Consider the following 20,000-nt stretch of genomic DNA (forward strand, 5'->3'; position numbering starts at 1 on the left):
GCCCTCGGATTGGGGCTTGCTTAATGAACTGAGTTTCTCTACGACGTGCCACACACTCACTGATAACCAGCCTAAGCAGCAGACTGACGGACACAAGAGAGTGAAGAGACAACAACAACATCGTGATCTACTGTGCTTCTCTGGGCAGCCAGAAAACATGGCTGTGAGACAGAGGGAATGAACGAGAAAGCGAGAGAGAGAGAGAGAGAGAGAAGGAGGGAGGGGGGAGAGGGAGAGCGTGAAAGAGAGGGAGACAGACAGACTGAGAGAAAGGCCTGAAGCATGAACCTGACTGATAAATGCTACGGTACGATGCGGCACTTGTATATCCCGTTGCATTGAGCAGGGCTCCGGAGCGCTTAATGATGTTTGTGAACCAGTGGCAGCGCCCAGAGGGTTCCCTCTCAACACCTAGCAGGACAGAGAGGAAAGAGAAAGAGCCTGGAGAGAAGAGAGGATGTCTCAACGCAGCCAAATCAAGAGACGCCGCTCTATGCATGCTAATGCTAGCAGCACCCACCACTTCTCTATCTGCATCTCTTTCTTTCACTCTCTCAGCCTTCGCCTCAAACATACACGTTGTTAGTTCTCTCTCTCTCTCTTTTTACCTCTCTCTGGCATCACACATCAAATCGAATCAATCAAATGTTATTTGTCACACGCTTCATAAACAGCAGGTATAGACTAACAGTGGAATGTTTATATGTACCTTTGCTCTTCCTAACTTTACATAACATACTATATTTCTCTCATACCCACCCTTTCTCTCTCCCCTTCTCTCTCTGTGACTCTCTCTCTCTCTCTCTCTCTCTCTCTCTCTCTCTCTCTCTCTCTCTCTCTCTCTCTCTCTCTCTCTCTCTCTCTCTGTCTCTCATAGCGCTACTAAATAACACAGACTTTAGCTTAGCCTAGCTTAGCAGTAGTGCTACTCTATGACACAGAGTTTAGCTTAGCCTAGCTTAGCTGTTAGTGCTACTGTATGACACAGAGTTTAGCTTAGCCTAGCTTAGCAGTAGTGCTACTCTATGACACAGAGTTTAGCTTAGCTTAGCTTAGTAGTTGTGCTACTCTATGACACAGAGTTCAGCTTAGCCTAGCTTAGCTGTTAGTGCTACTCTATGACACAGAGTTTAGCTTAGCCTAGCTTAGCAGTAGTGCTACTCTATGACACAGATCTGTTAGTTGTTAGCCATAGCTAACTGCTAGCTCTCAGCTACAATCTACCACACCCAACTGGGCAAATGAGAGAGAATGCAGTAGTGTGCAACTTCACTACATAAAGATACACTTGGCCAAAGCCATATGATGACTGGTATAAATCAATGATCATACCATTCAACTTAGACATCACCAGCAGGCTGGAAAGGCTACATTCACACAGGAAATGACTCATATAGTCGCTCCCCTGTAACAGCCAGCCATCTATAATCTATTGCACACAAACACTACAAGTTAATGTCTAATAAATACCATAAAACAGATCCTACAAACTCAACCGCCGAGAGCGGTTCCCCTCTTATCTAACGCTTTACACGTTACAGATGAAAGTGCAATGAGGAAAGGTGTATTTTCTTGATGTGCTGGTTGCCGATGTATAATGAGAAATGAAACATTCACATGTCTCACAGTGCTCAGGATCAATATGCAGAAAATGAGAAAATGAATGTCTGCCCATCCCGTCCTGCAAATCCCCTTCCCCACCCACACCATGTCTGAAACCATAGTGTACACTATCACTGGCCATGCCGTCCTGCCAATCCCCTACCCCACCCACACCCCGTCTGAGACCATAGTGTACACTATCACTGGCCATCCGTAACTGTCTAATGGAGTGTTTGAATTCTGACTTCTGACACACATCGGCAGCATCAAGTTATTCTGACTTTATGGGTGGTTCTCACTCTAATGCTTAGCTGTGCAGTGATTGAACTCTGACCTCTGACTTTATGGGTGGTTCTCACTCTAATGCTTAGCTGTGCAGTGATTGAACTCTGACCTCTGACTTTATGGGTGGTTCTCACTCTAATGGAATGCGCCGATCATAGAAGAAAGCATTTGAGTTACTAGTTAGTGAAGTGGGGAGATGGGAAATGGGGTGAGAAGTAGAGAGATAGAAAAAGAGAATGAGAGAGAAGAGAACAAGAGAGGGGACCGCAGTGGTGGTGGACCGCACCTTGTGCCGTCACCTTGATCATCGAGTGACAATGACCACGTTGGAGAGCCGGGATTTCCCGCATGGCTCCCAGAGCCTCAGAACAAGCCCTCCCACTTCTCCAAACAGAACTCCAACTGACCGGCACCCAAGGATGCCACTCAACCTCACGGCGGGTGGGCATAGACGCAGGAATAACGGACTATAGCAGAGAGAGAGAGCTGTGAAGATGACCTTCAATCTCCACTGTCACCTCCCTGGAAGACTCAACCGTGTGACATTTCAAAATGACCATGCAGGCATGGAAGGAGTTGGGGAGTTGGGAGTTTAATGACTAGCATAATTCAATGTGAATGTGAAGCCATTTACTGGATTTTCTGATCTACACTCTCTATGCACTTGACAGCTAACGTTATCTCCTCTTGGTGTGAATCAGGATACATTTCAAACCCCCTTTCTCCACAAAGATGGAGTAACCAGACTGAGACAGTCCTGGTGCATCGTGAACCCTCTAACTCCCCCTTCCTCCTTCCCTCTTCACCCCTCCCTGACCTTAATCCCGACACTCTGGTCAGACGGCGGGGGTGTGAGGACAGATTCAGCGGGGCGACACAAAGACACTGCACCGCTCCCACCGTCACTAAACATCTCTCATGCAAACCTAACGACCAGAGCCTAACGACGCCGCAGCGCCGACTCTACACGGCACCGCGCCCATCTGCTAACTTTTGTTCCCTATTTCTGTCACAGAAACTCCCCGTTTTAATGGACGGCGGGTTAGCAGCGAGTTAATGTAGCACTGCTGCATGAGGGTAACAGTAGAACAGCATAGCCTCCCTTTGGAATGGTTATAGTGCCTTGGCCAATAATCTACTTCCAAACCAGGAAGTTACATCTGGAGGTAGAAATGCGAGGTCTGAACTCATAAGCGATCTGATTGCAGGATTTTCAGCGGAAGCAGCAAAGATACTGCACCAAAGTGTAAGCTTTCTGTCGCAGGCAAGTTTCTGGGACTGAGAGTAGTAAATTGTAATTCATTCTAGCAATTGAGAAAAGATAGATATTAGAGATATATATCATTAGATAGATATTAGAGATATAGATAACATTTGTGGTGTAGAGAGGTGAATAAGGGATCTGAGAAACACACACATTGAAGACGGCCACAGCTTGTTAGATCCAAACCAGACTATTAGTGGGTCCATTACCTCTAAACCCTCGCTGGTTTTCCCCATGCCACAGAATACATCAACTAGGAGAAACACACACACTGGAGAAGACAATGGCAATAAGGACACACACACACAGAACAAATGAACTGATCCTCCTAAAGATTGTGTGTAGTGGCTAGGCTACCATTCATCTACCTTGCCGTGTTTGACCTTGACGTTTTTTTTTTTTTTTCCCACAAAGAAGAATAGAGCAATAGAAAGACCACAGAAATACTAAGCACAATGCAAAACTGATCTCTCTACCACAGGGAGGTTGGTGGCACCTTAATTGGGGAGAACGGGCTTGTGGTAATTGCTGGAGCGGAATCAATGGACTGGTATCAAATACATCAAACACATGGTTTCCATGGTTTCCAGGTGTTTGATGCCATTCCATTTTTGCCGTTCCAGCCATTATTACGAGCCGTCCTCCCCTCAGCAGCCTCCACTGCTCTCTACAGCAGTAATGAAAAACTTTCATTTCAATCTTTTCAACAAAGTGTGTGTTTTTTCAACTCTTTCTCTTTTTGACCTCAGTGGATTTGATTGATAGGCAGATCCCAGTTTTGATCTAATCTGCCTGTCTCATATTGATTCCTTCATTCCAATTACTTTAAGCGCAGACCAAATTGAAACGAGCCTTTAATTGCGGCTAATTTGGCCTGTAAATGGGTAACCATTGTCTGAATGAGAGGCCTTAAATCCCCTGAGGGCAGCCCCCAACCCACACTGAGTAGGCCTGAGCAATCTGACATACAAATCGTTTTTAATCTACATTAAGTAGCCTCAATGTTCTCAGAGAATGGCAAAATTAAAAAGCTCATTTGAGACACCCAGAGTTGAACATTGTGTCTGTCTGTATGGATCGGTCTATCTGTCTAGATCTGTCTGGATCGGTCTGGATCGGTCTGGATTTGTCTGTCTGTCTGGATCTGTCTGGATTTGTCTGGATCTGTCTGTCTGTCTGGATCTGTCTGTCTGTCTGGATCTGTCTGGATCTGTATGTCTGTCTGTTTGGATCTGTCTGGATCTGCTGTATGTCTGGATCTGTCTGTCTGGATCTGTCTGTCTGTCTGGATATGCCTGTCTGTCTGGATCTGTCTGTCTGTATGTCTGGATCTGTCTGGATCTGTCTGGATCTGTCTGGATCTGTCTGGATCTGTCTGTCTGTATGTCTGGATCTGTCTGGATCTGTCTGGATCTGCCTGGATCTGTCTGTCTAGATCTGTCTTTCTGTCTGGATCTGTCTGTCTGTATGTCTGGATCTGTCTGGATCTGCCTGGATCTGTCTGTCTAGATCTGTCTGTCTGTCTGGATCTGTCTGTCTGTCTGTCTGTCTGGATCTGTGTGTCTGTCTGGATCTGTCTGTCTTTCTTTCTGGATATGTCTGTCTGTTGGTATATCTGTCCTCAGGTTTATTTCAGTCAGCCAGATTGACAACCTGAAGGTCAAATTCCGGTCGCGTATCGCCGTTATAGAAATGTAGTTAGATTATTAATTATGAAAATATGACTTCATTTGGACTGCAGATATGCCCTTACCAGTCAAAATGACAAGGTTTGACTTCCCCTCAGATAAACTGTGGGACACAAAGCCTTGAAACATTGCAGAAGGAAATCACAGAAGATTTATGCAATTTGAATATTCTCATCTTCAGCCACTTGTAAAGCCGCCCTGCTCAGGCTTACAGTCTTAAGACGGGCCACAGCTTGTTAGATCTAAACCAGACTATTAGTGGGTCCATTACCTCTAAAACCCTCGCTGGTTTTCCCCATGCCACAGAATACATCAACTAGGACTGCAGATTCAGCAATGGCTTGATAAAACAGCTCGCCTCACAACACCAGAGTTGTGGTTTTGATTCCAGGTCACATAATACAGTGTGTAAACTGAAAGTATCAGCTAAATAACCATGGTAGAAATGGAGCCTGAGGAGAAAGCTAGGCTAGCATGCTTTGGGGTATCTTCCATCCCTTTCAAATCTACAAGAGAATCAGCTCCACCTGCAGATGACTGATTATAGACAAATAAATCAAGACAAATAAATCACCGTCAGACAGTGAACCATCATGTATCCATCTGTGCTGCAGTTAGCTTGTTCTAGAATCTAGCTCAATGCCTCCGATGGATTCAATGGAAGGTGGGAAAGTATGTGTTTTTACTTCAGCCTTCACAAACCAAATTTCAAATAAAGATGGTGTAGAAAATCAATCAGGCCAGGTAGATGTACAGTAGCTCCAGATGAAATTCAACTGGCAAGGGGATGGGGACGCGGTCCAAAGAACATACCGGAAGATGAACTACCAAGGCCTTGATCTAATATGGAAATAAATTCATAAGGTTATTACATCTACTCAAACCTAATCAAATTAACCCAGGTCTTTCAAGACGAGTCGAGGAGCGTGCATCAAAGGCTAAAGCAAAAGCTGCCTGTGCTCCAGATTATATTCACTTGATGAATGCATACCTGGTCTCAAATTAAATTCAACCTGCACCAGCTGCAGTATTCATGTCCAGAGGGTATGTCCAACACTCCCTAATGATCCAGACCTCACCTCCCTGTTCAAAATCAACCTCACACCCATAACGCACAATACCACCTTCTTTCTCTACACACAAGAACTCCTACACGTTGGGAATAAAACATCTGCATGTGCCTGTATCTGCCTTGGTGTTCACCTATGTACTCTGTGTAGAATATATGTCTCAATGTGTAACGTACTTTCTATCTGCTCTTTAGTGTTTGCCCCTACCATTTTCCATATGCTCTGCCTCACCGACACTGCCATCCGGTGTGGTCCTCTCGTAGCTGTCCTCGGGCAGGGGCAATGCACCCAGCCTGGGGCCCCCCGAAGAGCTCTTGCTGCTGGGCGTCTCCGACTCCTCCAGCCCACTGTCGTAGCAGCTCTGCAGCGATCCCTGCTGGTGGGGGTCCTGGGGTTGGCTCACCACCGAGAAGGTCACTCGGCGGAACGGCTACAAGAGAGAATAAGATGGCGTCGGGGTCACTAGCTGGACTATAGGAGGGAGGGAGGGACGCCCGGGGAAAAGGGGGGGTTCAATTTCGTGGGACAGGGGACACGGGGTTAAGTTACAAAAGTTTAGCGGTTACAGTTTAAGTACAAATGAGGTAAATGTAGGGGATAGTGAGTCCTGTATGTACTATAGGTATACCATACTGTATGTATACAATACAACAGAGGAAGAGGAGGCTCTTAGGGGTCTACAAATAAAGGGAGTTGACAGACCTTGGTGCACTTCAAGTCGAAGTAGGGGGTGTTAATTTTTTTCTGACTACAGCTGTTTGGCACAAGGCAAACTGCCGCAAACTCCAAAAGTTTGCTTTGCGAAGGGTCTGGTAGCCAAATGCTATGACATAACGCTCTAAGCTACACGTCATAGGCCGAAAACCTGTCCACAAACAAACAACAGATAGGAGTGGCTAACACAGGGGAATGTATATTATGGCTGGACAATAACATCCTTCTATATAAAAAAAAAAAAGCAAGGCCCAAACGCCTTATAAAAGACATGTATGTAGTACACACAGGAACTTTCACTACTCTGACAGCATCTGAAAACCTTAAAGGGGTGACAGCTAGTTAGCCGATTGAGTTAAATACAGCTAAGGACGAGCCATGGCCTCTTTCGCTTTGTTCACTTTCCGTACTGAAAGAGGACAAGGTGAATAAAAAGGCTCCATATGGTAGGTGATAACACCAAGTCTTGGAAGGAAGGACACACACACATACACACAATTCCAAGAAGGAGCGATAGGTTGATATATACTGTACGTTGAGGCTGAGTGAGACAGTGGAGGTAGTTGCAGCAGACGCATTATCGAGCGCCGTCTGTGAACTAAGCAGTGAGTGAACATGTCATTAATGCTGAGGCCTCTCCCTCCACACTGCAGGATCAACAAAGAAAAGCTCTGCATGAACAACTGACGAAGCTCGAGGAAAGGGTGTACTAGAAATCACTGTCCATCACGATAGGTCTACCTCTGTGTGCGTGTGTGTGTGTGTGCGTGTGCATGTGTGTGTGTGTGTGTGTGTAGATAGAGAGACAGAGAGAGAGAGAGAGAGAGAGAGAGACAGAGAGACAGAAATACAGAGAGAGAGAGAGAGAGAGAGAGAGAGAGAGAGAGAGAGAGAGAGAGAGAGAGAGAATGACAGAAGGAGGCAACAAATTAATGGCTAGTTTGGTCATTACCAGAATAAATGGCATAACTACATAATGAGATTCATTAATTTGATACAGTCACAGCTCCGCTGTAGCTGTGCATGTCCCATACTGACACCCCTTGGACCTCTTCCCCTCCTCTCTCCCCTCCGCCCTCCTCTCCCTCTGTCCTCCCTCGTTTCATACTTCATCACAAGAATATTAAACAGAGCAGGGGCCCTTTATTCAAACAATTTCCTCTCTTTCTATCGCTGCTCTTGTCCTTTTCCCTCTCTCTTCCCTCTCTCTTCTCTCTCTCTTCCCTTTCTCTTCCCTCTCTCTTTCCTCTCTCTCTCTCTCTCTCTCTCTCTCTCTCTCTCTCTCTCTCTCTCTCTCTCTCTCTTCCCTCTCTCCCCACTCTCTCTCTCTCTTCCCTCTCTCTTCCCTCTATTTTCCCTCTCTCCCCTCTCTCTCTCTCTCTCTCTCGCTCTCTCGCTCGCTCTCTCTCTCTCTCTCTCTCTCTCCCCTCTCTCTTGACAGACTGATATCAGTTACCACAGATCATTATTAACAATTACAACGTTAATATGCACCATGGTTCCAAACCCTTGAATTTGTCACCACTGTGGACAAAGAGACGTACCTGACATCTCCATCAAAATGTCTTACATACACACACACACACACACTGGTCGTTCTGCGACAGGTCCCCACAGAAATGACACCCCCTTTGTTATTGTGGTATTGAGAAACAATTAATGTTTCAAGCGCCGCTGAATCTCAGCCAAGGAGAGGAGGCTAGTGACTATTTTTCTTTTGATAATGAAAAAATCCCATAAGCCATTTGGGGAAAAGTGTCCTCCCTCTCTCTGCATGTTAAAATTAATTTATGTATTTATTTCTCCAGTTTTTCTCTCCCTGGCTAATGCAGCAATCTTAGCAGTAAATCATGTTTCCATGTAATTACAATCAACACTGAACTGAAATAAATATTCATAGGAATTTCATTTGTTGCATAATTAAAATTAAGACCCAGAACGGGGTCCTATTTATTTAACGCTCTAAATGACATTTAGATATCAAAACCTATTCCACCCCTCCTTGCCTCGTTCCCAAAGAACAAAGGTCTGAGGCATGCGTGACATCGATCCCAAACAGCAGAAGCAAATTAGGTGCTATACTCTGGATTATACATTGGGTGGGTCTAATCCTGAATGCTGACTGGTTAACATCGCATTCCAGCCGGTGTCTATTCCACAAATTACCACCGGCTAAATCTATGACGTTAACCTCTTAAGGATTCAAAACTTTTTTTCAATTTTCGCCTAAAATGACATACCCAAATCTAACTGCCTGTAGCTCAAGACCTGAAGCAAGGATATGCATATTCTTGATACCATTTGAAATGAAACACTTTGATGTTTGTGGAAATGTGAAATTAATGTAGGAGAATATAACACATTAGATCTGGTAAAAGATAATACAAACAGAAAAACATACTTTTTCTATTTATTTTTTTGTTCCATCCATTGAAATGTAAGAGAAAGGCCACAATATAATATTGCAGTTTAGGCGCTATTTAGATTTGGGCCACTAGATGGCAGCAGTGTGTATGCAAAGTTTCAGATTGATCCAATGAAGCATTGCAATACTGGACTATTTTGTATAAAGTCTGCCCAAATGTGCCGAATTGGTCAATTAATACATTTTCAAGGACATAACTATAGAGAACATACAAAAATGATATGGTAATACAAAACGTAAGTTTACACACTCCCAGGAATGTCATACATGATGCTCATTAGCTTATACACTAACTTTCACACATCTAGATGGCCGGGCGGGGTGGGTGGGTGTGGAGCCAGAGACAGCAGGGGTTCAAACTGTAGAACCCAGTTCCTACATTTGAATATAAAAATTGATTTTATCAAACAAAACTATGCTACATTTTATCTCTGGGACCCTTAGGATGACAAATCAGAGCAAGATTACTGAATGTAAGTACATTATTTACCTTCAAAGGAGAATGTATCAAACCAGTTGCAGTGATACATTTTTTTCTTGTTCTGCACTCTCCTCAAACAATAGCATGGTATTTTTTTGCTGTAATAGCTACTGTAAATTGAACAGTGCAGTTAGATGTCTATGTCTAAGTGGTCCTCTGTAGCTCAGCTGGTAGAGCACGGCGCTTGTAACGCCAAGGTAGTGGGTTCGATCCCCGGGACCACCCATACACAAAAAAAAAAATGTATACACGCATGACTGTAAGTCGCTTTGGATAAAAGCGTCTGCTAAATGGCATATTATTATTATTATTATTATGTCCTGGAAAGTTTGCTGTTACTTACAACAGTCATGCTAATCACATTAGCGCACGTTAGCACAACCGTCCCTTAGAGGTTAAAATACCTATTTACTCTGTTCCATCTGACTGCGCAATCCACTGTCTCATCAGCCCAGCCAGACAAATTATAAACTTGTTTTGACCTAAAATGTATTTTTCGAATGAAGCGACTGTTACTAAATTAATTGGTAGAGAGGTGGTTGTGAGAGAAACACTTGGACGAAGCAAAGAGAGGAAGATTGAGTCTGCGAGAAAAAGGAAGAGAAAAAAAGTGAAATTAGCAAATTAATTAATTAATGCGGTTCACCTGCGTTACCTTCTATTTTCTGGGAAAACAAAATGATAATTTATTTTCGGACCAAAATGGAGTGCACACACACACACACACACACACACACACACACACACACACACACACACACACACACACACACACACACACACACACACACACACACACACACACACACACACACACACACACACACACACACACACACACTGCAATAGCCAGAGGGTCTGGTGAGATTTTAAAAGAACCCATTTCTCCTCTAAACACATCAATAGCATAAGAAGCCATTTCTTTCCAGAACAATTTGTTTCCTAGTGTGTGTGGTGGCAGCACCTGAGACGAATAAAAATAAAAATGTATTGTCCCGGTACACCATGTCAAACAAGGCAACAGTAAACATGTTGTCCCCCACAAATGATGTATCATAGAGGGATCTGTCTAGCAGTGTCACACGTGCAGAGAGGCAGGGGAAAATATTCAGACCCATTCACCTTTTTCACCTTTTGTTACGTTACAGCCTTATTCTAATATTGATTAAATCTTTTATTTTTTTTCCTCATCAATCTACACACAATACCCCATAATGACGAAGCAAAAACAGGTTTTTAGACATTTTTGCAAATGTGTACTAAAAAAATATTTGAAATATGACATTTACATAAGTATTCAGACCCTTTCCTCACTACTTTGATGAAGCACCTTTGGCAGCGATTACAGCCTCGAGTCGTCTTGGGTATGACGCTACAAGCTTGGCACACCTATATTATGGGAGTTTCTCAGTTTCTTCTCTGCAGATCCCCTCAAGCTCTGTCAGGATGGATGGGGATCGTTCAGGTCTCTCCAGAGCGGGCTATGGCCACTCAAGGAAATTCAGATCTCTCTGAACTTTGCACCGATCATCTTTCCCTCGATCCTGACTAGTCTTCCAGTCCCTGCCGCTGAAAAATGTCCCCATAGCATGATGCTGCCACCACCATGCTTCACGGTAGGGATGGTATTGGCCAGGTGATGAGCGGTACCTGGTTTCCGCCAGACATGACGCTTGGCATTCAGGCCAAAGAGTTCAATTTTGGTTTCATCAGACCAGAGAATCTTCTTTCTCAATGTCTGAGAGTCCTTTAGGTGCCTTTTGGCAAACTCCAAGCGGGCTGTCATGTGCCTTTTACTGAGGAGTGGCTTCCGTCTGGCCACTCTACCATTATTGCCTGATTGGTGGAGTGCTGCAGAGATGGTTGTCCTTCTGGAAGGTTCTCCCATCTCCACAGAGGAACTCTGGAGCTCTGTCAGAGTGACCATTGGGTTCTTGGTCACCTCCCAGACCAAGGCCCTTCTCCCCCGATTGCTCAGTTTGGCCAGGCGGCCAGCTCTAGGATGTCTTGGTGGTTCCAAACTTATTCCATTTAAGAATGATGCAGGCCACTGTGTTCTTGGGGACCTTCAATGCTGCAGAAATGTTTTGTTACCCTTCCCCAGATCTGTGCCTCGACACAATCCTGTCTCGGAGCTCTACGGACAATTCCTTCAACCTCATGGCTTGGTTTTTGCTCTGACACGAACTGTCAACTGTGGGACCTTATATAGACAGGTGTGTGCCTTTCCAAACCATGTCCAATCAATTGAATTTACTACAGGTGGACTCCAATCAAGTTTTAGAAACATCTCAAGGATGATCAATGGAAACAGGATGCACCTGAGCTCAATTTCGAGTCTCATAGCAAAGAGTCTGAATGTAAATAAGGTATTTATGTTTAATTTTTTGCAAAAATTTCTAAAAACCTGTTTTCCCTATGTCATAATGGGGTATTGTGTGTAAATTAATTTGATTAATTTTAGAATAAGGCTGTAACGTAACAAAATGTGGAATAAGGGAAGGGGTCTGAATACTTTCCGAATGCACAGTATGACTAGACAATGACACCACACTTTATATGTTTGACATTAGAGAAGCTTCCATTGAAGATAACCCTCTGAGTTCTGTTAGATATATGGCTCTGAATCCACAATATGGCAGAGGTTGAAAAGCCATAACACATACGTTTTCTCAACAACAGGTTATGGTCAATAGTATCAAAGGCTGTACTGAAATCTAACAGTACAGCTCCCACAATCTTTCAACCAATCATCAGTCATTTGTGTCAGTGCAGTACATGTTGAGTGCCCTTCTCTATAAGCATGCTGAAAGTCTGTTGTTAATTTGTTTACGGAGAAAGAGCCTTGTATTTGGTCAAACATAATTTTTTCCAACAGTTTGCTAAGAGCTGGTAGCAAGCCTATTGGTCTGCTGTTAGAACCAGTAAAGGCCGCTTTACCACTCTTGGGTAGCGGAATGACTTTGGCTTCCCTCCAGGCCTGAGGACAAAGACTTTCCTCTAGGCTCAGATTAAAGATATGACAGATAGGAGTGGCTATAGAGTCAGCTACCATCCTCAGTAGCTTTCCATCTAAGTTGTCAATGCCAGGAGGTTTGTCATTATTGATCGATAACAATAATGTTCCCACCTATCCCACACTAACTTTTCAAAATTCAAACTCACAATGCTTTTTCTTTCATCTAGATTTGTTTTACGCATGAGTACAATGGGATCACTGTTCGTTGTTGGCATTTCCTGCCTGAGTTTGCCCACTTTGCCAATGAAGTAATCATTAAAATAATTGGCAACATCAAATGGTTTTGTGATGAATAAAGCCATCATTAACCCCAACCTGCCTTCTCACTCCACCCTCAGCCTCTATCGCCATACACACAAACACACACAGTCATACACACACACACACACTGCACCCCAATGCTGTGTAAGGCTTGCTTGAGGGGGGGCTGTGCTTTAAATGCATGGCTTTCATTTCTATTTAGCATTAGCTTTTTTATCTCTTCTAGACGCTGGCCCCTGCTAGCCCTACAGTGGGGCTTTCCAACCCTCTTCCTGGAGATCTACCGTCCTGTGGGTTTTCAGTCCAACCCTAATTTAACACACCTGATTCTACTTATTGGCTGCTCAACAAGACCTTAACTAGCTGAATCAGATACACTAAATTAGGGGATGGACTGAAAACCTACAGGAGAGTAGATCTCCGGGAAGAGGGTTGGAAAGCCCTGGTCTACAGCCTCTCTGCCTGTACGACTGATTGAACGCTGACAATGTCAGCCAGAGGTGATTGAACGCCTCAGTCATTCCAGCCAAATGAACAGACTAAACGGAACTAGCCACAGGTTACCGGGAGAGACTGTGTTCAGTCTGAGGTTGCTGTGGTTGGTAGGCTCAGGCTCCCAGGCTAGTTCCTGAATCTAAAGTCGAAACACATGTCAGCCTATCGGTACATGCCATACTGGGGCCTGGAGCCAATGAGAAAGCTGTTTTGTTGTGCTGTTCACGTCAATAACGTGTGACCTCCGATTTGATTTTAATTTCCTCCATAACTCCCTAACTGGAAGAGCTGAACGGTTGTCAGAAATTGTTGATTTGTGCTTGAGTTGATCTATGCTGTTATCTCAGCCAAACACGGAATGAATGAATAGCAGGTTGTCTAGATGAGAATATATTTATGTTCTGCATTCTTAGTATTACCACCACCACCAATCAATAGGAATTAATCACTATACAGGAATGTTTTCTTAAGATGTGTGTGTGTGTGTGTGTGTTACAATGAACAACTGTTGTTATACTGCTATGATAAATCACCAAATCTTTCTGCCTGACACATTTCATTCTTGTTCAAGTCACTAAGGCACATGCGATATATATATATATATATGTAATATATAATGTTTCCTTCTCCCTCCTTCCATGTTAACGCTACATTACAATTCTACGTCTTACAATCCCCACTGTCATCCTTTGAATAAGACTTTGTCATGAACCAAATTCTAGCACATGACTGAATTCACAATTAAGCCAGGCTTCTCTGGAGCTTGTGGACCGAGAAAGGGGGAAGTGGGTGAACAGAGGGAGGGATGGATGGAGGGATAGAGGGGGGTTGAAAACATGCTTTGTGTAATTTCAGCTGAACACGCCCATGGCGGATGGCGGTGACCCGCTAGCCGTGAACCAAGGCCTGACTGGGACTGAGGAGAGTAAACATTAACTACAGCACCCACTAGAGGAAGAGAGGTAGATGGATGGAGAGAGAGATAGGGGGGATGGAGGGAGAGAGATATAGGGGGGATGGAGGGAGGGAGAGATAGGGGGGATGGAGGGAGGGAGAGATAGGGGGGATGGAGGGAGGGAGAGATAGGGGGGATGGAGGGAGAGAGAGATAGGGGGGATGGAGGGAGGGAGAGATAGGGGGGATGGAGGGAGAGAGAGATAGGGGGGATGGAGGGAGGGAGAGATAGGGGGGATGGAGGGAGGGAGAGATAGGGGGATGGAGGGAGGGAGAGATAGGGGGGATGGAGGGAGGGAGAGATAGGGGGGATGGAGGGAGGGACGGAGGGTAAGAGGAAACGAGGGATAAAGCATAGAGAGAAGAGGAGGAGTTAGTGACACATGAGTGTGGTCATGATAGCCAGAAGTGGCAGTCGGTAATTAAGTTGCCATGTTCCATGGGCAACCCGATAGTGACCCGCTACATACAGCCACCTGACACACAGTAAGTGCTAGCCCCGCCACACAAACACTGGGCTCACATGGGAGGTTAGCTTAGCATAGCTAATGTACTGTAGTGGGTTAGCTTAGCATAGCTAATGTACTGTAGTGGGTTAGCTTAGCATAGCTAATGTACTGTAGTGGGTTAGCTTAGCATAAATAATGTACTGTAGCGGGTTAGCTTAGCATATATCATGTACTGTAGTGGGTTAGCTTAGCATAGCTAATGTACTGTAGTGGGTTAGCTTAGCATAGCTAATGTACTGTTGTGGGTTAACTTAGCATAGCTAATGTACTATAGTGGGTTAGCTTAGCATAGATAATGTACTGTAGAAGCAACATGGCTAATGGTGCTGAATGTGAAATGGGAGATGGTTTGAGTGAAAACATAATCTAGTCATAGTAAAGGAATAAAGCTTGATAAGAAAGCACATTCCTGCTTTAGTTACATGAAACCAATGCACTACGAATGAATGTCTGAGTGTAGATCAATTGTGACTTGATGAGCAGGGGTTAGGTTCTGTTTGAGTGCTATTCAGTTACATCACTTAATTACTAGCCTCTCGGCTAACCTAGGAAACAATCTGAGTTTAACTCATCTCAGACCTCAGATAACCTAGAGAGATGGATACAGATACCCCAACACGGTTGACTCTTCACCTGTTTTGGAGGAGCCCTGGGGAGGGTAGGGAAGAAGGTGGGTGGGATGGGAGTAAGGGTACTCTGAGGTTAGGGCAGGGTGGGGTTATAGGGGTGCTGTCTCGTTGTCCACCTGGGGAGTCTCAGGTGTCTTGCTCCCCATGAGTGATAGCATTGACCCCGTCAAGCTTGATTTTTCCTCTCTACATCCACTTCTCTTTTTCCAACACTTCTCCTCCACACACATTCCATCCACCCCTGGTCTGCTTCGTTCCAAGCTAACACCACAAGAAAAAGCCAAACAACACTCAAGACTCCAGGAGAAAAGAGAGAAGGAGATTAAAGAGGCGCCTGTACGTCCAAAAACCAGACCGGTGTCTTGTTCCAGTCTTTGGCCTCCGAGTCAAAAGAAATGCATAAAAGTGTTTTTTGTTTCACTTCAGTGGATCCCAAAAAAAAAAAAATTCAGAGACAGAGAGGCTTTCAGACACATAATGCATAGGTATTTTCAGCCATAAATTCTCTCACCTGTCCAGAGTGTCCAGTGTCTCTGTGATCTCTGTTTATTGTGCCTCATGTTGGGTAACGCTGTAATGTAGGTGAAAGGGAAAGGGAAAGGGAGATATCTAGTCAGTTGTACAACTGAATGCATTCAACTGAAATGTGTTTCGATTACCCAACCTCTGAATGGCGCTTGACATACGTCTGGCGCGGAATGAGTGTGCACATCGACAAACATGGCTGGGGATTAGAACCAGACTTCGGTTACTGCACAAGCTCTAACCACTAAGCTACCTGCCGCTAGCCTTTCATTCCCAGACATAGGAGGTGGTTCCGAATCGCTCTTTGAAAGCCCACAGGTTTGCCAAACGTATACTTAAAAAAAAAAAACTGTAGTCAGAGAGGTTGTGGGTTATTCAAAGCACCCTTTCCTGATTAAAAGACTCAACTCAATTCTGCTACTACTAGTAATGTTTCCTTACCCTTTGACTGACCTGTTCCGTTTTGAACATGTTGTCGTTTTATGATCTAATGACATGCGATCAATCAAATGCCCTTGAATTATTTAGTTAATTCCACTAGTGTTGTTCCCTTGTGGTCTTTATTGAACCTTCATCACCTTGTTTAGCTGGGAAATATATCATTAAATGTATAGATGAATATATCATTAAACGTATAGATGAATATATAATTAAATATTTAGATGAATATATCATTAAATATATAGATGAATATATCATTAAATATTTAGATGAATATATCATCAAATATATAGATGAATATATCATTAAATATATTGATGAACATATCATCAGATATATAGATTAATATATCATTAAATATAACATGCCCAGGTGAGCAAAGGAAGATCCATAACCACAACATGAAGGTCTGGCTAATCTGTTTTACCCCCTGGTGCCAGAGACTATGGTAGGAGTTTTTCACCCATGGGTGTTCGCTTTGCTGAGAAATCTATTTTTCTATTAGCATGTACCCCCATGCCTTCAGCCAGAGAGACACCACAGAGAGACAGAGCACGAGACAGAGAGAGAGAGAGAGAGAGAGAGAGAGAGAGAGAGAGAGAGAGAGAGAGAGAGAGAGAGAGAGAGAGAGAGAGAGAGAGAGGGAGAGAGACCACAGAGAGACAGAGAAACAAAGAGAGAGAGAGAGAGAAGGAGAGAGAGAGGGAGAGAGAGAGAGAGAGAGAGAGAGCACAGAGAGAGCACAGAGAGACAGAGAAACAAAGAGAGAGAGAGACCACAGAGAGACAGAGAGACAGAGAGAGAGGGAAAGAGAGAGAGAGAGAGAGAGAGAGAGAGAGAGAGAGAGAGAGAGAGAGAGAGAGAGAGAGAGAGAGAGAGAGAGAGAGAGAGAGAGAGAGAGAGAGAGAGAGAGAGAGAGAGAGAGAGATACATTGTATATACATTGTTACAACACTGTATATATACATAATATGACATTTGAAATGTCTTTATTCTTTTGAAACTTCTGAGTGTAATGTTTACTGTTAATATTTATTGTTTATTTCACTTTTGTTTACTATCTACTTCACTTGCTTTGGCAATGTTAACACACGTTTCCCATGCCAATAAAGCCCTTAAATTGAATTGAATTGAATTGAAATTGAATTGAGAGAGAGAGAGAGAGAGAGAGAGAGAGAGAGAGAGAGAGAGAGGGAGCGGAGGAGAGAGAGAGAGAGAGAGAGCGCGAGAGAGAGAGAGAGAGAGAAGAGAGAGAGAGAGAGAGAGAGAGCGAGAGAGAGAGAGAGAGAGAGAGAGAGAGAGAGAGAGAGAGAGAGCGAGAGCCACAGAGAAAGGGAGCGAGAGAGAGACCACAGAGCCACTGAGATTTAAAGAAAAAAAGGAAAGATCACACATGGTTTTGGTTTCACATGGTTCACATGGTTACTTTCTGTGGCTAAACTTTTAATTGCTCTTCAAGTGGGGCATTAGGCCACTGCTGTAACAGAGATACTCTTCTGAGGGGACGCCTTTTATGCCTTCAAAAGCTGATCCAACCTCTGACCTGAGCTGAATGGGAAAATAGAAGTGTCTTCGGAAGGAGGGGGGTTCGCTTTTGAGTGGCAGTGGATTAAAGATAGCCAGTATCGCTAACAAATACATACAGTCTTTATGGGGATGTTGATGCGTCTCCACTGTATGGCTCTGTAGGAGTCATATGATGAAAAATAAATGCTAGTAGCAGAGATGATTGATAGGGTAAGAGTTATAGGTTTAGAGTAGTAGGACACAATAGGATTTAAAGGGGTAAGTATGTTTTTCATAATGCATGAAGAAGAAGGGGGACCAGGCTTTTTTTCACTATCCATGTCCTGTCAATCAATGATATCGGTTAGCTATATATTTCTAATGAATAATTAGGCTGCTCGTGTGTGTCTCTGTGTCATATTCAATGTGAAGAGGTACCAATGCTCCACCAACTTCACCCTGGCACAGCCATGGTTTAACTTCCATAGAGTCTGGCTACCAATCCCCATGCTCACGATACCACCAATTTATATTACTCCTTGTTTGTCGACTGTTGAGTGACCCATTACTTTGAGTGTGTGTGTGAGTGTGTGTGTGTGTGTGTGTGAGTGTGTGTCTGAGCGTGTGTGTGTGTGTGTGCAACCTCATATTTGAGTATGTGTGTGTGTTTGTGCCTGTCTATAGTACGGTGCACGGAAGTGTGCTTCTGTCATGTCACATACGTCAATCTCAGTGCCCTGCCTAGGTGTGTGTGTGTACGTGTGTGTATGTGTGTGTGTGTGTACAGTACGAACATCATCACGGTTGCAAACACTGTGGCTGAGAATTGACCCACTACTGTCAGTGTGTGACAGGCCTCATCCTCGTGGTAACATTAGTTTGTTGTGACACAGAACTGGGCGTCAGCAGCAGGCATGGCGAAGACAACCCCAGAGACAAGATGAGCATTCCTAGCAGTAAATATGGCTGTTCACTTGTCAACGCCAAACCACCAAGTACAGTACAGTTGATGACAAATGCCCATTTGGGTTGTTGACTATGGGTTTCTGTGGCCACAAGACTAGGTAGACAAAAGATTGACCCTTCTGACTTGATGTCTATGTCAAAGTGCTCTCAGACCAGTACAAAGACAGACGTCTGGTAAACAAAGGTCCTCTGTGTTCCCATTTCACTGATCCCAGAACAGTTTTGTGTATGTTAGGCCTAGTAAACGCTCAGGGCTGAGGTGTGAAGGCATCTCCTCCCGGGCTCCTGTTCAATGACAACCACATACAGCCAGACCATGACAGAGAGAGAGCGAGAGAGAGAGAGAGAGAGAGAGAGAGAGAGCGAGAGAGAGAGAGAGAGAGAGAGAGAGAGAGAGAGAGAGAGAGAGAGAGAGAGAGAGAGAGAGAGAGAGAGATAATATCCGGAATAACTGTTAATGAGACATTCTGTTTGAGAGTGTTGATGCAGGCATGTATCATAAATGTAAGTATGTGTGTGTGTGTGTGTGTGTGTGTGTGTGTGTGTGTGTGTGTGTGTGTGTGTGTGTGTGTGTGTGTGTAGATAGTTATCATCTCTCATTCCAAACAGTTTGTTTTTTTCCTTCAGATTGTGATTCTCCTGGCCATTTCACAGAGGATCAAACCAGTAGAGGGAAGGTATTTTTCTCTGCATTAAAATCAAGGTGAATACCTAAGCACCAGTATCAGACCAGTTATAACCAAACATAATTTAACCATCCATCCACACTCTGATGCAGCGCTGTGAAACTATCAAGGGTCTATGTCACCACAGAATCCTTGTAAACCACTACCAAACGTCCTTAAAAATCACATTCCATTTCCTCCTGAAGGACGTAATATCCCATCCTCTCACTTCTGACAGGGAGACGATTATGATACAAGCGATTAAGAAAACAATTAGTACAAATTAGTAATTAACCAGTAATGTTTGAGAAAATAAACAAAGACAGACAGAGGGAGAACAGGAGACCCAGGGCAATGGAGGGAGGAAGGGAGGGAGGGAGGGAGGGAGGGAGGGAGGGAGGGAGGGAGGGAGGGAGGGAGGGAGGGAGGGAGGGAGGGAGGGAGGGAGGGAGGGAGGAGCGAGAACAGGAGTCCTAGGGCGATGGAGGGAGGGAGGGAGGG

The 20,000-nt window shown here is 44.2% G+C and overlaps 1 protein-coding gene across 4 annotated transcripts in view; it reads right to left on the reverse strand.

The window, feature by feature from the left end:
- The window catches only part of LOC121571027 (protocadherin-7), a 189,945-nt gene that overhangs the window by 85,116 nt on the left and 84,829 nt on the right, over positions 1-20,000 (reverse strand). For 2 of the 4 annotated variants that reach the window (XM_041882252.2, XM_041882255.2), the window contains exon 2: positions 6,117-6,339. The exons of 1 other annotated variant lie outside the window; for it this stretch is intronic. In XM_041882252.2, coding sequence (XP_041738186.1) covers positions 6,117-6,339 — 223 coding nt within the window. The remainder of the gene's footprint in view (positions 1-6,116; positions 6,340-20,000) is intronic. One more of the 4 variants, XM_041882253.2, reaches the window with a different exon arrangement.

This window comes from Coregonus clupeaformis, chromosome 8 (assembly GCF_020615455.1).
Source record: "Coregonus clupeaformis isolate EN_2021a chromosome 8, ASM2061545v1, whole genome shotgun sequence".
Lineage (NCBI taxonomy): Eukaryota > Metazoa > Chordata > Actinopteri > Salmoniformes > Salmonidae > Coregonus > Coregonus clupeaformis.